General features: G+C 43.7%; 1 protein-coding gene across 1 annotated transcript; it reads right to left on the bottom strand.

Annotated features, from left to right (window-relative positions):
* Positions 1-1,369: 1,369 nt before the first annotated feature.
* gpr61 (G protein-coupled receptor 61) lies at positions 1,370-7,766 on the bottom strand. Its single transcript, XM_062392198.1, has 2 exons — positions 7,705-7,766; positions 1,370-5,788 (listed from the first exon to the last, which is right to left on the bottom strand). The coding sequence occupies exon 2, from the start codon at positions 5,537-5,539 to the stop codon at positions 4,115-4,117; it is 1,425 nt and encodes a 474-aa protein (XP_062248182.1). The 5' UTR covers positions 5,540-5,788; positions 7,705-7,766; the 3' UTR covers positions 1,370-4,114.
* Between the last annotated feature and the right edge of the window lie 11,408 nt (positions 7,767-19,174).

The raw sequence follows: 19,174 nt of genomic DNA on the forward strand, positions 1-19,174 counted from the left end.
AGTACTTGAACTCCAGTATAATTAAAGTTATTTAAAAATGCCATTGCTAATAGCGGCTGGCTTATTAATAGATAATCTTGGTGAAAGCCAGCTGAAGGTCCTGGTGTCTGTAAATGTTAGAAGTTGTCTAAACTTTGCCCCCCCCCCCCCCAACAGCTTGACTCTCCTGCTCCTCGACACCATCATCAGCTCCGGTTACCAAGGCAACAGCTGATTTCAGTGGAGTCAGAATTTGGAAGCGAGTGAGAAATTCACATTATTGAGTTCATGTGTGATCCAGTAGTGATGTCACAGCAGAGCAGACAGAACTGACAGGTGAACACGCTCTTGTCCAGCTCACATCTGTGTGATGAGCTGATTAGAAACACAAACTCCTCCTCAGAATCAACGTGCTGTGCACCCAGTGACCGTCTCGGGGGGGAGGGGGGGTTGCAGCCGTCCTTCAGCAGTTTTAGCTGGCTGTGCTGTAGCCCGTCACAAAGGTCAGTCTGTTTGAACCGTTTCCCTGCACTGCGGGAGGCGCCCTCCCAGGCTCGACATGAAAGCTATGAGTCACTCTGTCCATTGGGGAGCAGCACAGGAGAGGGTTAGAAAATTAGGAGGATCAAAAAATAGAGGATGAGCCTTGGGTGATGACGTGCTGGTGGCTGGATCTGAACAATTACACCTCAGAACTTACAGTTAAGCTCCAAAAAACAGCTCAGATGTGCATTATGATGTGATACTCAGTCTAAAAAGAATAAGGAGATTTTTGTGCTATTCATCAGCACATTTCTCTCAGGAAAAGCTGCAATATCTACAGCTCATATTTGTGTTTATTATATTTCAGTGTTTCAGTCATTAGCTTTAAGATATGCCATATGTTTGAAACCAATAAGGGATAATAGCTTAGATTCACCTCATCCCTGAAATATTGTTATTGTGATAAAAGGTCGGCCGCAGATTCAGGTCAGTCTCAGTAGGCGTCAGTTTGCTTATAGTATCAGAGTGTCGTTCACTATGTCCCCTCCAACCGACAGGCTCCAGCACCGTGCCTTACTCAAAATGTCACTCCTCTTTCATCCTGTTCCTACCGCTTCATTGCACCTCTGTGACGTGCACCCCCTGCCTGCTCTGTGCACACACACACACACACACACACTCACACATACCCACAGGCAGGGAGCAGGCAGCTAGAGGGCAGGAGCGATGATTGATGGGATTGATCATGTGATAGATGAAGTTATTGATCTAAAAATGTCTATGACAGACCAAAACACACTCAATTGAATCATCTTGCAGTGTTTTAAATCATTTCAACTGATGGGTAACCAATACACAGGGGAGCTTAACAATGGGCAAAACAAACCCTAGTAATGAGGCATCCAAACAGTCTGTTCAGCTCATGTACAAAAGGGAAAAATTAACAGGACATGTTTTCATGATTTACAGTGAACAAAAACTGTATTTTCATTCAAATTCCCAATGCTAGGAATATTATCTGCCAGTCACCTTCACAGCAGCTTATGTGTCCGTCCGTGTAATCAGCAGATGAAAGCAGGAATAGAGGTTAAAGCGTGTAATCAGATTGGTCAGGGCAATTTCTGCTGCTACGGTAACGGGAATCCAGCTGATTGGATGGTGTGCTGATTAACATTTGACACAAGGGGCTTTTGTAATGACCTCAGGTTGTGTGAAATATCACTGAATTTATTAAAACAATTCCAATACTAATAAAAAGAAAATAACAATAATGAGGAAGATCTCAGATTATCCAAAGAGGTTAAACCTTTGTTCATGAATGCTGATGTAATGCAAGAAGGCATCTTTATGTTATTGTTTTCAATTAGAATCACATGTTAAGAATTATAATGGTTTCATAATGTGTAGTTCCAAATCTAGCCCGACAAATATATCAGCTGGCTGATAACATCGGCCCATATGGATGGCTATCAGAGTTTGTGTGCCAAAACCTTTATTTTACAGAAAGAGTTTTATGTTTTCATTTCAGAAAAAAGTATTTATAATATGAATAAATAAATAATATTTAAACTGTTTTCTTAATTGTTGTCATATTTATACTGAATATATACATACAAATGCACACATAGATACACATATATATGTGTTTGAACAGTTTATATATTCTTAAACTGTAAAATATCAAGTCAGTCACATTTCTTTGTCATTAGGATTTGATCACATCTTTTTTAACACACACATATATATATATCAGCAGATTAATTGGTATCGGAAATTATTTACTTCCTAATAATGGTTTTGACATTAGTCCTCCAAAAAATCTATATTAGTCAGGCTCAAATTTCAATTCTACTAATAATATAAATAAGATACGACCTGTAGAACATCAAGGATTAATGGCAGTCATTTGGTCTTGTGCTCCTTTTCTTCATTTTATTTCAAACAAAAAGTCGGACCTAATGTTTCTGTACCATTGTTCGACACACAAGAAACACTTCAAAGCAGGTTGACGAGACAGATCCTTCTGAAAAACAGTCAGCAACAGTCATATCCCCAACAAAATTAGAACACTCTGTCCCCCTTAAACAAAGGGACCTTTTTTGTTCTGACTCCCAGCAAAGCATGAACCTTCCCTGTGCGCCTTGTGTGGAGAGTCTTGTGATCAAATCGACAGGCCTGTAGGAGGCATTCCAAAAAAAGAGGAAGGCAGCAAGAAAGAGCAGAGTATAAAAAGAGACAAAAAATGTGTTTTGCAAGAGATTTGTACCTTGTAATTTTCTTTGGAATATATGTCACTGCCTATGTGACTTGTGCAAACTGTATTCCACCTGAGATCAGAGGAAGTGTCGCCAGTGTCTTCCAGTTGTTGCTAAATGAGGCCAAAGGCAAAGCTTGCCATCTGTAAGCATTGTCACACCTGTGTGCTGTGTAGCCACAACAAGCCTGGTTGTTTATAGCACAAACTCAAGAGCACTCGCACTGCTCCTGTGTTTACCTGTAAACAGCTCAGACATCTCAGGGCGCTGGTGGTTGGGTCCCAGGCCGTCCAAAAGAACCTGGTCCACATCCAGCCTCGCTCTCAGCAAAGGGGCACATTGAACGTCTTTTAGTTGATATTTTTTTACAAAGATTTATCCTCAACAGCAACAGTGTCATACGAATTAGACCGGCCACAATGTTTTCCCTTCGAGCGTAAGGGGCTGGAATCACAAGTCGAGCAATGTGAGGTGATTTTGGTGAGGAAGTGATAATCACAAGACTAAAAACTGATAAACATGATAATAACGCTCCCGGAAAATGTTTAAAAATACCCTGGTGTGTCAGCCTGTTTATTATAAATACCAGCAGCAGCTGCACCAGCTCTGAGGTGCTCTTGTTCAACACAATGAATTTTTCAAATGGACACACTAACTCATTAAAGGGCCTATAGGAAGAAGGGGGTAGAATACTGGTTATGATTAGGTCATAGTGAAATCAGTATTATCACATCTATCCTGTCAAACAGAGCCAGTTGTGTCACTGCGTCATTTTTGAACTGATTGGCTTCATTGAGGGCATATTCAGCACATATTAAATTGAGAGAAAATAAAAGAATGCACAAAGAAGTACGTGTGAAAAAGCTGGAACAGTGATGATTTATCATGACACATTGTTTCACATACATTATTGCCTTGTCTAATGAAAAACCAACATTTTTGTGTTTGACCAATTTCCTGTCAACGGCTTTTGTAGCTTTACAGAAACTGTGAAAACTGGGTTACCCCTGAAGCTTTGCTCTGTCACAGTCTCAGCACGTATTTACATCTATGAGATCGTTGTCACTTCACTGTGCTGGGGTTAACACAAGGGCTTAGTGTCCACCTGCTGACACAATACAAAAACAGCCGGATGCTGTATGGCTCCCGAAACATGTAACACACCAGTATCATGGCCATTGGGGATATGAATGAGACAATGCACATAATATATTCTGCTGTGTCCTTCTCTTAAAAGCTATAAAACTGAAATGCTTCTAAGAAGATGCCACAGAATTTTCAACTTAAGCATCACAGATGAATTGTTCAACAAATTTTAGAAATATGAATACAACTTTTAAAAAAAAGAGTGTTTCTTGGATTATTGAATGGCAGAGGAGACAGTACATGATAGGAAGCTACAGTTCTAGTACAGTTTTCCAGCAGTTCTCCTTCTCTGATACATGTAGTTCATTGTTCAGCTGTTGCTGTGTAATGAACTCTGAAGTCTCCTCAAGGATCTGCCCTGGGATATGGAAGTCAGCTGGCATGATCTGCTGAACAGCTGATTCATGAACGAACTCTGTCCCTGGCTCCTCTGGGCTGGCTCTGCTGTGAGAGTTACAGGGCTCCATATTGCATCCTGTGCCCTGAAGGAACTGCATAAAGTTTTCCTCAATAGAGGCCTCACGGCTGGGCAGCTGCTGCCCTTCGCTGGGCCCGGCCCGCTTGAAGAGGCAAGCCAGGTGACGGCCCAGTTCCTGGCGAATCTGACGGTTTAGGAAACCGTAAAAGAAGGGGTTGGAGGTGAAGCAGAAATAGCCAATCCACGTGACCAAGTCCTCCAGATGGGCGAACGATGTGGGAGAGGTAGACAACACGGCCGAGTAGAGGTGGAAGGAGAAATATGGCAGCCAGCAGCAGAGGAACTGGCCTCCTACTGCCACCAGGACCACCGCAGCCTTCCCACCACTGAAGGTTCTCTGAGGGGTGGTCCGGGCACCGGTTCCTCCAAGGCTAGCTGCCATGGTGGAGTGGCTGCTATTGGACTCGGCCCGTTGTCGCGGCATATCTCCCCAGGTGGGGAGGTGGCCGTGCTGCATGGATGCTACTCGTGCCACCTTGAACATGTTGCAGTAGACCACGAGAATGATCATCATGGGGCACAGAAAATAAATAATTGTAAAAAAGACCATGAAAAGCAGGCGCATGGTCCTGCCTCCCGTCCAGTGGAGGGAACAGTGTCTCTGACCGGGAATGAGGACAGCAGGAGACCCCAGACCCTGGCTCCCCTGGAGCAGCCATCCCAAGAGTGGCAGCAACGACATGACAACAGCTTTAATCCAGATTACTACCACCACCACCACCACCACCCCCACCGTCATCTTCACCTCGTGACGCATGGGATGGACAATGTAGTAGTAGCGCTCAACGTTTATTGCACAGATGGTGAGGATGGCAGCGCTCACTAGACACACACTCAGGCAGAGGTAGCTCCTACACAGCGCCTCGTCCACCAGGATTTGGTCCGACACCATCCCCAGAGGCATCAACACCAGCGCTGCCAGCAGGTCCACCAGACAGAGGTGGAACACGAAGGCAAATTTACGCAGTTGCGGAGTTTTGGTGATGACAATCATCACAGCCAGGTTCCCCACCACCGCTAGCACATCCATGATGAGCATAGCACATAGCGCCAGGGACTGGTTCAGATCTACCCCAGCTCGGACGCTCGCTGCGCTCGGGGTCACGTTCGAAGTATTTGGATGAAGTGAGGCCGGAAATGTCGGGAGCCTGGAGAAAGAAGGGTTCCAGGAGGGGCTCGATGTGACTGGATGCTCCATGAGACGATGGCATAAGGAGGAGAGAGTCCGCTGAATTTCATGGGCCCATCACCCATCCTCCCCCGTCGTAGGGTGTCACTGAGAAGCTCAGGCAGTGGTGTCTGTCATGGCAGCTGGAGCTGGGCAAGCCCTGGCCGCAGTGGACTTACTTCTGCACACTTTCACAGGAGGATTCCTTGAAGATGTAGTGACTTTTGGGGATGGCCTTTCTTCCTCTCTCTCTCCAATATGACCTTCAGTCCAAAGTATCTGAAACAAAGCAGAGAGTCCTGTTTAGACGCAGGTGCTGGTGAGGATGAACATTTTTAAACATACTTGTTAGAGACATGAGAGAAAGCCTGTTTTGGTTTGTCACAACATGCTCAAAACACGCTTGAGTGCATTTCATGAAACATGACGCCGACTTACTCAAACAATAAAATATTAGTCTCAAAGGTTCATAATGTTTATCATCACTCAACGGTGGAGAACATATTAGCTAGAATATTATAGAGTGGAAGTACAACACCTTCATGCGTTTGTCATCTTGTTCCAAATATTTTCTGCAAATGAAGAATGACAGACTCTCAGTCTACTGTGTGGCTGTGATCTGACATGAGTTGTGTTACTCTCGTGCTCTGGCTGTAAAAGCCGTCAGACTGGAGGCACTCACTTTTAGCTGGGGTCATAATTTACTACTTATATTCGACATCTGCATCCTCAGATGTGTGTTTTCAGGGCAGCCGGTGCCCGAGGGAGAAGCTGAAAGCACGGAGCGGACCATATGTCCCCCTTTACAGAGTCGAGAGGCAAACTGGGTGTGTGAACAAACTGTGAGAGCCCCCTGCTTTATGCACTCATGCTAGGCAAAGATCAGTAAATACTTTTGTCATGACATATCAAATTTTTCAAAAATATATAAATTACAAGAAAATATGCCATTATAAAACCTAAGTGGCTCCATGAAATTCTGAGCTAATTTTCAGATATATGGCGTCACAGCAGCTTCAGCAGTGTGAACAGAGTATCTGTGTGGCAAGAAGAGTCGTCAAGAGGGCCTGCGCTGTGTTTACAGTCATAATCTCACCTGGTCACAACCCCACACATTGTAAAAGCCATGGAGTGGGCATAAGCCTTTGGTACATTTCCGTATGCTGCACACCTGCATCTGCAAGTTTTCCATTTCACAAGTGTGACAGGCTCCGTTGGCTGCGAGGCGCCTGTTCTTTTCCTGCCCGCATACGCACATCAGGCACGACCGTCACCTGACAGACGCCAGTAGGTGGCCTTTTGCCGAATAGGTCAAAGGGTCACAGTCACCTTCAGTCCAATTAAATAACCTGCAAGCGACATCTGACCTAGGATGTAGCAACAACTGTGACACGGCCCCCTGTGGATTTCTCCCTCTTATTCAGCGTGGTTTGTTTTATTGCTCTCTGGTGTCCAGGGTCACTACCACCAAAAGTGAAATATGTGCGACAGAAGAAACACATTATCACCACGACTCCCCAAGGGGAAGTGGGTTAGTTACAGAAAGGGTCTTTAACCCACAAAAATCCCATTCAGGAGTATCCAAATTAGAACGATTTGCCGATAGATGCTTTCTGGAGATCAATTATGTCACATATACTCACAGAAACACAATTATTTAACCGATAAAGTGAAAATTAGGGAGTTTATTGGCTCACAAGCAGCACAGGGATCCAAATTGAATGTGATCCAATCAGTGAAAGCAGCATAATTTCGAGTCCAACTCTGCCTCAGAAGCTGCTGAAGAATTTACACAAAGCTTGAATATAAGGTTGCGGCAGAATCTCTTCAGCTGCTGACTGGAAACCATATGACCCCCGTACGCTGTTTACTGTGTGGAGGAAAAAAACAGCCTGTTGTTCAAGTGTCCCTTTTCATTACGAAGCACTTTCACTGCTCATCAGCAACGCGAGCCAGTGGAGATTAGGAGTTTAAATGAGCGTACACGACACAAAGGAGGCATCTGTGTGTGCAGAGATCCTGGATACGCAAAGATAGTGGGATGTGTGATATGATGGGAAAAGACACTGCTTCTTTCCAGCATCCTAACTTCCACTCCCATGCCTCAGAAATAAAACACGACAACACACTCATCCCCCCCCCCCGCACACTGCCGCTAACAGGGCAGGTATGTGTGTGATAAGTCGGTGACATACCTCAGTCAGGAGAGGGCTGCTGTCTCCAGTGCAGGTTCACAATCTAGTGAAGAAAAGCCGACCTGTTTCGCTCTCTCTCTCTCTCTCTCTCTCTCTCTCTCTCTCTCTCTCTCTCTCTCTCCCACACACACAGCAAACACTCACTGACACGCACGAACACACACCACGTCACAGAGAGAGAGAGAGAGAGAGAGGAGGGAAGAGAGGGGAGAGGGACGCTCCTGTGTCTCCTCCTCACCTGCCCCTCTTTTTTTATCTCCTCATCTTGCTGACCGCCCCCACTCCCCCCCCCCTCCCCCCGCCCCCCCCCCCCCCCCCCCCTCTCAAAAGACAACAAACACCTCCCTCCTCCCTGCTCTCCTCCAGACAGGTCTTCGTTCCAGGTGGGAAAGGCAGAGCAGGAGCAGAGGGGGTGACAGTGAAGGAATAATAGAAAGAGGCAGAGGGGTACCGTCATCCAGCCTGTGGTGTGCACCCACACAGCCACACACACACAAACACACACACACTCAGCCACCTCACACACCGGCACACAAACTGGCTCCAGCACGTGCCCAGGGCAACTGCAGAGCCGTGCAGAGCAGACAGGCAGCACCCAGCCTCCCTCGCTCTCCACTGGGTCTTAGTGCCTCGCATCCTCCAGGCTCCACATGGAGGGATGCTTGTACTCTTCACAGGTCACATGAGGTCCCCCAACTCTCGTCTAATCCTCCGTCTCTTCACCCTCAGCTCGCCAAGATCGCGCTCGATACACAATCCGGCAGAAAACCTTCTCACGAGGGAGGATTATTGATTTACAAAAAGGAAAAGAATCCCAGTGGTTAATGTTTATGAGCTGAGATTAACAAGGCTGGGCCGCACAACGTATATGAACTGTTTCCTGGCCTGAAGAATGACTTTGTTTACCACCGGAGTGAGTGAGCCCAAGGATACGGTGGATTGAGCAATTCAGATTCTTAAAACGTCTTTACTCCAGAAAATAACATTCAGCCAGTTATTATCTCATTATTAAATATATCATCTTAAAGATGGCATTTTCAAGAGAACTAAACACACGAGAAAAAAAACAAATATAAAATCACACAACTTAAAAAAAAAAGGAATAGAAACACTGAGTGGAGGTCTGTGTAACAAAACCTTACTCGTCTGGTTTCTCCCTCTGGATTTACATGAATGGACTGCCCCACACATCAGTTTGTGACATCTCTCTTTCATGTTTTTCCTGAGGAATTCATTCATCAGTGGAAGTGCCTGCTCCACAAGTCCTGATTATTTCTTGAGTCATTGCTTTTGTTCACCGATAAATCAATGGCTAAATTGAACACATGTTCTACTATTGATCCAGTTACTGTTGTACTGTTCATATCAACAGAGGCGTGGACCTGTGCTGCTGCTGCTGAATGGCTGTAAGCGGTCGCTCATATGATCTGCAGGAAAAGGGACAGCATCAGATCTTCATGTGTGAACTGTGTCCAGACGACTGAAGCACCAACTCATAACAATATTAGATTTTAGGAATAATCTGCCGAGATTAAACTACTGAGGCATGTGGAAGACAGAGACTGAATATAGAAGGGTCTTCGTTTGTATATGTAAATGCAACACTCGCATGTGTGTGTGTCCGTTTGTGTGTGCGTGTGCACGTGTGTCCTGTGACTGTGCTCATGTCTGAGGTGTTGAATAATGACAAAAATAGCAGATTCTTGCTCACACCAGCAGCACCAATCACAGGGTAGGGAAATACAATGGTTTCCATGGCAACCTCGCCATCAGCTTCCCTGCTTTGACTGCCCCCCCCCCCCCCCCCCCCCAACTCCATTACAGCACAAATACACACTCTCTCTTGCAGTATCAGCCGTTCAGGGTGGTGGTGTTTAATCACTGACATGTTGGGTCAGTTCTTATTTTCTGCAGTTTCCCTATGGATCTAAACACAGGAGGGTCGACTCGACCTCAATTGCAGCTGCTGAACTAATACTGTTCTCTGCTGTGATCTCATATGTGATCAGTAGGGGGAGCTCTCACATTGAACAAGCAACCGCTGCACCTGAGCTCCCAGAAGTGAAGTTATGAAGCACACCTATTCCTTTGCTGACATCAGGTTATTTACAGTATGAAGTTACAAAGAGGACCACCAAATTAAGATTTCACTCTACACCTTTTTTTATTCTATTGCACACACACGGAAGGCAAAACATCCTGAAGGGTAGAAAATGAGCTTACTAATAGTTGAGGCAAATTAATTAGTTTTTAAGATGAACATGTCTGAGCCGACAGTTAGAAAGCAAGGTGTGACAGATACAAAAGTATCTGAATGTACAGTTCCACAGTTTGACGTAGAATGCAGTCAGGCAGCGTCCACACACATGTTCTGGCGCACACACTCACTGCTCCAATGAGAGCAGATAGTGTTCGGCTGACGTCAAAGCCCCAGGGATAACTTGATTTATAAAAGTGTGTTTGCATTATTTCATACAGAGCTGAATTGTTTCACTCAAGGCTTCACGGTTGTCATGAGCGATGAAGCAGAAACTGAGAATTGATTTTATTTTATAAAGGGAAGTAAGGGCAAAATGATTTACGTCACAATTTTCTGACATTATAGATAATAATTATTTAGATTTCTGCATTATCCCCTGTGATGCCTAGGAGGGAATACGTTGATATACTAAAAGGGCACTCTGGGAGAGCAGACCAACGCCAAGGCCAGCGTCATGAACTACTACATAAACCAGGCTTCAAGGAGAAATATAATTGCAATAATCTGAATCTGCTCAAAATCAAATGGGTTCTTCCGTGGCCCACCATCGTCCCTCAAACAAGTTTGGTGCAAACCGGTTCAATACCTCATGTACAATCCCACTGACAGATAAACTGACACCGGCACCTGTGAGCATGTGGGTAGCCAGAATTCGACAAGAGATAAATCTGCTTTGCTCTAGTTGTTTATCCTCCCACGGTACCTCAGAGAGCAACATCCACCTGAGAGGTCGCATCGGACTGATTACTAACCACCCATCATGCACCTCAGCAGACGGGGGAGGGTGTGCGCCCTTCTCTGAGCGTATCCTCACTGCATCCTCACATATTTCAGTTGTACAGCGCTGATGCAGAATTGTGCTGCGAAGCATCTGGAGAAGAGCTGTGAGTCAAAGTGGATTTCTGAGTGTGTTGAGTCTTTCGCAGTCGGTTTAAATACACACAGAGAGAAAGTGTCTAAATGTTGATCTGCATGCTCCATTTACTCTTTCACAGTTGTTAGAGCATGTGGATCATAACATCTTCCTACCTGGTTTGAACTCTGCAGCCCTGAGGAACCAGCACTTCACCTTTCCACCCAGTCGCAACTCTATTCTTGTATTTTACTAATTCCAAGCTTCCCGCTGTGTCTGTGGAATGCAAGCCTCGCAACCCATTAATCTTATCGGCTTCAAATATTTGTATTGTTAATGTTCAACTCTGTTGGATTTGAACATGCAAAATGTTGAATTTTGATCAGATTTGAATAAATAGGCGAACCAGCAGTCAGTGCGGCACTGGGCAGTGTGCCTTCAGTCTGTGGACCATGTTGAACATGTCTTCTTCTACGTCCTTTGATAAACTACAGCACTGGTTGTCAACTGATTCAAACCAAAGTTCACGATCATTTGGATGATTTGATCAATTGCTTAACAGATCTCTGAAATAGCCCGGAAAATAAAAGGCAGTTCAATCATGTTAAATCATTTGCACTTGTATTGAAACCACACCTGTGGACTGTAACAACACATATTGAGTTTTAATTTTTTTTAAACATTGACAGTAAACATCTTCACTGCTGATAAACCAGGTAGGATGAACACAAAGTTTATCCGGTTCTATCTGCAGCAAAGACTGTTTATAAAAAGCTCTGCGCATAAAGTCCAGCACACAAACAATGAAAAGTGAAAGTTCATTGTAGAGCTGTTTGAAAACGACTCCCTGATGACAAGGAATAATTCTGAAGTAGCCCCAGAGCATTAACACAGGCAAGTGATCAGCCCATTAACAGTGAGGTTTAGAATAGGCACTTCACTAGTTATGAGTTAAACAGCCAAGTTTGAGTTTTATTTACACACTGCATGACTCAAATCTACTCTTTTAGTGCTAACTCAAACAATGAAGATCATAAGTACAGTTTGGGACAGCGTGCTGGGACTCCCGGGACACACTACTCTCCGTTGGCCGCCAGAGAAGACTCCAACCAGCGACGCTAACTGGTTTGTGCTTTTTGATTTCCCAGTCAAGCATTTCGAGTCCAAATAGACAGAATTAGCAGTCTCTGTTGGCTCCAGGTTGGCACTGTCTTCCTCTGCAAACACTGAGTCACTGACGAGTGCCGACTTTCTGGACTGCCTGTCTGTCTGGGGACGCATAATAACACCGAACCTCAGAGCAGGAGCCAAGGCAGGAATATACATAAAAGAAGATGAGGCTAATACAGACTCTTGCAGGCATTTGAATCAGAGTTTGTGCTGCTGATTCATTTCACATCCCTTCTATAACCATATTTGTTTCTCTTTCAGCATGTTCAGGCTTGATTCAATGTAAAAAAATTCATCTAGTTTTTACTAACTGGAAAAATACAACAAGTTGCCTGGAGCCCACAGATGCCCGATGACTTATCAGTGTCACACATTTATTGTAAGAACATCACAACTCCCCTTCGAGCTAGTCTTTTTTATTCACTTTCTGGCTATGAGTCATTTATTAGTTTACTATTATCATAAAAATGGGTCTTTTGGGTGAAACTCTATTAAACACATGCATTTATAATACCATCTTAATAAAAGGTAAAGCTAAATCTCTTTTCCTAAAACATTCTGAGATTTTTTCCAGATATCTGTGGACAAGAACACTGAATTGCTTTTTGTAGTATATGGCTGGTGGTGCAGTGTGGTGAGACGTCCTTGGTGGAGTCACAGAGGCCTAGAGGGGCTTTGCTGCTTTGCACTGCGTCATGACACAACCTTTGTTAGAAAAACACACAGTTCTAAAATGTTATCAGACATTCAGGATTATTCTCCAATGGTGCCTGGGGCTCAGGAGATAGAGACGGTCGTCCGCTAATCACAAGGTCAATGGTTCGATGCCCTGCACCGCCACATTCTGAAATGTCCTTGGGCAAGGTACCAAACCCTAAATTGCTCCTGATGATGTGCTGTGTGATTGTGTTTGTGTGTATGGGTGAATGTGACTTGTAGAATAACGCCTTTTATAGGGGTAAGAAGACTGGAAAAGTGCTTTTAGATTACAATACAGTATTCCACCCCCCCCCTCCCCCCATATTAATACTAATAAATGCTTGTTGAATGTGAATAAATAACCTACTTTTTTTTGCATATTATTAAACAAAATCCTAAACTGGTGTTGTCAACGGATTTGATGTTTTAATTATATTTGAAAGGAACAAAGTCTCAGGCTCCGTCTTTCAGAGCAGTGTTGGGAATGTCGCTTCTTTGAAGGAACAAGATCTTCAGACTTTTTTCTTCTCTGAGGGATGTTTGTACGTTTTGCTTTGTGCCAGCAGCAGCAATTCTTAAAATGTGAACGTGTGTCCCTAACTAACTAACTGACAGAGAAACTGACTGATGCTGTTCATCAGCCGATTGGTAGAGTTTTCTCACTGGCCTCTGTGGCCTAGTTTAAGCAACAAATCACTTTGCTTAAGGTTTGGGAAAGATCACAAATATAAATAAAATACAGTTCTCACTACTGATCGATTTTGTCCTGTAAGATTAGTGAAACGTGGGTCTGAATATTTTATTATTTAATTCGCTCGCATTGAACTTAAAAAAAATAACAAAATATTGAACATAATCTCATCATAAGAACAGAAGATGTAATTCAGCTGGAGTTATATTTCCTGCAGTGAAGTAGGTTAATACCACATGACACATCTGCATGCAGTGGCACGAGTTCAGTGTTTAGCTGTTGGCTGTTTATAACCACCCCATGTGAGAGAACGATAAACATATTATACAAAAATATACATGATGATTTCAAAGGATTTCCTATAGCGGAAATGGGATTTTCTAAGAAACCAAAGAGGGCTGTCAGTCAGTTGATGAATGGCTGTATCATCAGGAAGAAACAAGGCCAAGTCCGCCACATCCCTGCACCTCCGCTCGCCGGGCTACCCATCATACATCACAAGTCTGCTCTCTGCTAACAAGGATGATATATTAACATTTTTATCGTGCTCCATCTTTCCATTTCTTGCTCACATCAGCAAACTCCACCGTCAGAGTATTAGATGCCGCTTCGATACACACCATAAATATGAGCATTCAGAGCCTCGTCGTGGAAATGTATTTCCTCTAGGTGAGCATCTGCTCGACATGATGGCTCAGCTGAGCCAAGACACATTCGTACTCAGCCCACCTGTCACTTTCTGCTTTAACCATTTAGATGTTAGGGGGGGTAGGGTTTAATTAACATCTTTCTACTTTTCGTAAAGAGAAAAGGAGTTCTTATATCATATTGGATCATTCTTTAAAACTAAAGGTGGCAGTAGTCACATTCTTTTCTCAATTAGAAGCACAGATACTTGATGAAAGTAAACAGTACCCCTCTCATTTCTACCGACTGTGTCTGCCATGCTGCTAGTGTGGCCGCAGCTTAGAGTCACAAATTAGTCTTTGTTTAAGTTTTTGCATATTTGAACCCAAGGATCCCAAGATTGACGTGACAAAATGTATTTAAAAAATCAACGAGTATAAAATAGATGTCTAAATTCGTACATATCTTCAAATGCTGAAAAAACAATATTGACAATGAATATTAACACTGGATTTGACGTGATCATATATTTTTTAGTTCATTTTAAAATGTCTAAAAGGCCAAATAATGTTGTTTGGTGAAATGAAAAGTTTCTACGTCACATCACACTGGCTCACACTGCACAACCCTTTCTCTGTGGTTCGACAGCTGGTGAAAAGGCATTACTCATTCGAACTGCCCAAAGGAACACTGGGTGACAGGAATAGTCATGACATAAATATTTATGAGAACGTCACAACTGCCAGAGGTCTGTTAAAGTGAAACGCTGATGCAGAAATCTGTCGTTTCTTCAGTGTAGTTTGATCTCACTCGGATAAGTCCGGTTCTGTGTCAGTGGCTCGGGACACAAAGAGCTGCCGGTGGCCTGGTCTCTGTAAACCAGCTATGATGAGGGAACTGACATCAGAGTAGCTTTAATGTTCTTACTGCTTACTTCATACTTTTTTTTCCTTAACTTGCACATCTTCTGTCCTCATTAGAGAGCAGAGTCCTGCTGGCGGGATGGGTAGAAGGAGGAGGAGCAGGCTGGAGGAGGAGGGGATGATGTTGTGAAATCCAAACAGATGCTGCTCAGTTAATAATGCAAGCCAGTCGTCAGCATTCAGTGAGGGTGAGAAACTGAAAACCAGCCAGGCAGCCTTCAAGCTAGTCGAGCACTCAGACACGGTGGTTCAAGAAACTAAAACACAGTTTGACTTGTGCTACCTCAGCACACGTTCACATATTAATAGCTTCACTCAGGCTCAAATTTTTATATTTGCCTCATACAAAAAAAATAATGGAACCATGGAAGAGTTTTATATCTGAAAGCATATTTGTCTGTAAGCTTTGTTGCAGAGAGTCCGATCAATAGCACTCTTGTGTCTGTCTTGATAATCCGGGAAGTGGTATTGAGCTTCTCATCAAACTCTCTGCCATGAGTGCATTCCTCTAAAACCAGAGTATTCCTTTAACTCAGTGCAGTTCATTTATGTAATGAAGAAGTCATCAGGAGGCACAGGAGGTCCATTTGATAATAAATATCTTCTTCTTACAGACTCTTCCTTTATTCTACATAATATAATAAGTCCTTCACAGAATAGGACGGATAAAGAAGACAATCAAAACCAGAATGGAACTCAGTAGAGGGCCAACAAACGCCGAAGCCCAACAGTCCCCTTATGTTCACTCAAGCTTCACCAGTGCACACACAGTCCCCTGAATATGCCTGATATTGAAAGTCAAAAATTCCCCCTGATCCCGATCTGTATCAAAATTGAAGGGTTCCTTACCTGGCACATAACGAATCCCCCCACCAAATGTTGTGGTAATCCAATTGGTAGTTTTTGTGTTATCTTGCTAAACAAACAAACACGTGGGCAGGGCTTAAAACACTTGCCGGACGTACTCAAGCAAAGTCAAGCTTTTCATTGTGTCATTTTATACAACCAGCAAATGTACCTGCACAGGCCACCAAGCATCACGTATTAATAAAAGGGAAGACAGTAATTGGTTCTGTCTGTGATCCCTCCCAAATATCCTCTGATGAATTGATTGCCAACCTGGAACAAGTGACATGTGTCACCTGTGTAAATACATCTGCTTCCTTATGGCTCTGTTATTGGCCTTTATTAGACTCGATAAATAACATTATCTCTATTAAATGTAGTGACTGAGCTTTGACTTATAAACAGCTCTATGGTGTTATTTAATTGGTCAGTTATATCCCTCACCGACTCTGTGTGTATGATACTCAATATTTTTATTTGTTTTAAATAACAAAATAACTAAGGAGCTTATGCCAAAGCCTCTCAAATGTGATTCAAATGTGGGCACTGATTAGAAAATCATTACAAAGTTATACAGTATTTATGGATTGGAACATAAATACTGTGGGAAGGGAGATTAGACAAAAGAAGAAAATGTTGAAGTTAGATGATTTCTATTTCTGACACACTAATGCTTCTTTCTCACTGCGCACTGTTTGTGTAGGGAGAAGAGTCTTACTTATATTTGATACTGAGCCCCCAGCTCTGTGACACTGACAGCAGAAACAGAATGGAGTTTCTTAAAATGACCCTGTATTAAACCCTGTTTCCCAGAAAATGTCCACACACTAGAGACAGCAGGGGGATGTGATTAACGCAGGCAACAGCAAGACAAGTGGAGCCTTTTAAATCCCTCACAGCTCGCAACGAGGCTGTTCCCAAAGCTGACGATTATTACAGACTGACACGGCCACCAAACAAATCTGTTTAATTTACAGTAGCGCTCTCCCTCCCGGGAACCGCAGAGCACCGGGGAGTTTTCCCTTGATTGCGGTTATTTTTGTTTCAGCGTGTAGGACGCCCCCTGGACCCTTGATAGCCATTTTGTATGATATGGAGGACGGGCACCAGATCTAATGCCACCAGGGTGAATGAGTCATGCAGTGAATCACAAAACGGAAGAAAACTGAGTTTAATCAGTGAGCAAAGGAAAAGGAGAAGAGTAAAAGTGTTAAAGAGGATGAAAAGGAACTGACCGTGGTGAAATCTGAGCTCTACCACAGTGTGTATATGTTCTGTTCACGTACAGGTCAAGTTAATGCTGCTCTAATCAATCAGAGTGCTACTATTTCTGTAACTGTCTGAAACTGAAAGAAAATTATTTTGTTTGTAAAGATCCATTCGAATGGGTCTTTAGATAAAAGTAATAGATAGATGTAGACACATTTAAGTTTTGTTTTATTTGTTATTTATCAAAATTAGCTTTATTGTTTGTTTACATTGGTGTATGTGCTTTCGTACACACACACTCAGTTAAGATAACTAACTGACTAAATATTATGCCTTTTTCCAGGAAGACCTAGAGATATGTACTTTATGATAAATACACAGGTGTAAGTGTTCAAATGAATTCCACTTAGCCGATTCAGTGTCAGAGTCCTGGAGGTACTGGCACACTTTATAAAACAGATGCATTCTTAACACTGCTACTGCATTCCAACTATGGTATATCTGTTGATAAATTTGTCATAACAAAACTTATTTTTCCTTCATTTGTGAATGTTTTTGTCCATAGAACCCGTTTCTTCTTCCTGAACCTGAGATGTGATGCACATTCAGAGGTTGTGTCTTGGCACATTCTCAGTGAATATCCAGGCTCAGCTGAAAGATGTGCACGCAGCACCTAAGGGCGAACCCGCACCTGAATAATAGATACACCCTCCAGCACCAATGACGCAGAGTCATTCACTCCCTTATCTTACACTGCCTTCAGCATCAGCAGCCATTATATAACAACCGCAGAGGACAGTTCCAGCTTAACTCTGGGCTGGGTCTGTCTGTCTCGTGCAACCTCTTTTTGGGCTGATTCCAACCAGTGCATTGTGGTACTGGGCAGACCACATGCTGGCAGGAGAGGGATGAGAATGAGGGTTTCTTAGATAGGCGGAAGTCTTGAATCTGTTTATGAAATCCGCTTACTGGAGTCCCTGCAGTGCACTCCTACGTGGGGCGTGTGTCTTATGCAACCAGGGGCAGGCCGGTTGGTTTGGCTGGCGCAGTGAAGCACAGAGTTCAGGGGGCAATGAGAAGAAGTGGCGCTTCTGATTATATTAAACCACCTAATGATGGCTCTAATTGAAGAGGTGCACACTCAATCACATATATGAGCGAGCTCTCAAGCAAGTGTACACACACGCACACACACACACACACACACGCACACACACAAGGGAAATAATGGGGAATTGATTTCTCTCGGCTGGCTACATATGTTTTCTCTATCTTTCCTGCTGACCTCCGTGTGTGCGCTCCATTATACACAGCCCGGAGCTGAATAAATGAAGGCACACAGTGAACACCCCTGATCTAATGAAGCAACAGGACACTCGTCTCAGAGAAGCCAAAGGACACTTTGTCCAACCCTTCCTCTCGCTCTGACACCCTCTCATCTCCTTCCAGCCCTGCGTCCTCTCTTCTCCTGCTTCCTACCAAACGCTGCCGTCCATCCTGCTCAGGATCCATGTTTCAATTTATCAGCAGTGTCAGAAAAGGTGAAGCGGAATTATCTTAACAGGCACCTCAATATCTCTGAGGTATAAATACAAGAACCATACAACGTAGTGCAGCTCTAGCCTTCCTCTCGGGTTAAGAGATCAATACTCAAAAATTGGGAAAATATTCCAAAATAATATCCATATAAAACCTGGTGCCAATATTTCCTGATGTAAAAGATATACAGGATTGCACCCTGGTATTTCCATCCGTGCATCTCTCTCTCTCTCTCTCTCTCTCTCTCTCTCTCTCTCTTTCTCTCTCTCTCTCTCTCATCACAGAGATCGGCTCCAAAACACAGATGCAATTTCCGGTCTCCCCTGGAGCACAATCATTTCCGTTTGACTGGAGAGCTGTGGAGTGGACCTCATCATCCTGGCTTGATTTGCCGCTAGTGGCCACCGACACAGGCAGAGAGAAATTAAAAGTGAGGAAAGAGCTCAGCAAACAAGCCCTGCGGGTCAGACCCCGACCACTTTGGCTTGATGGGCTCTCAGCAAAGATAACAAGAGGGAGTTCAGGTTGTGCAGAGGAACAGGAAGTCCTCTTTGCCAAGTAATGGGCTTTTGTGATGACTGCTGCCGCCTGGCCGTCTGCGCATCTCTGACACGCTCCCAAAATGGCTGCAGAGCAGGGAGTTATAGGAGAAG

Source organism: Platichthys flesus, chromosome 7 (assembly GCF_949316205.1).
Source record: "Platichthys flesus chromosome 7, fPlaFle2.1, whole genome shotgun sequence".
NCBI lineage: Eukaryota > Metazoa > Chordata > Actinopteri > Pleuronectiformes > Pleuronectidae > Platichthys > Platichthys flesus.

Coding starts and splice junctions, on each gene's coding strand:
- gpr61 (XM_062392198.1), bottom strand. CDS start 5,539: ATGGAGCATCCAGTCACATCGAGCCCCTCCTGGAACCCTTCTTTCTCC.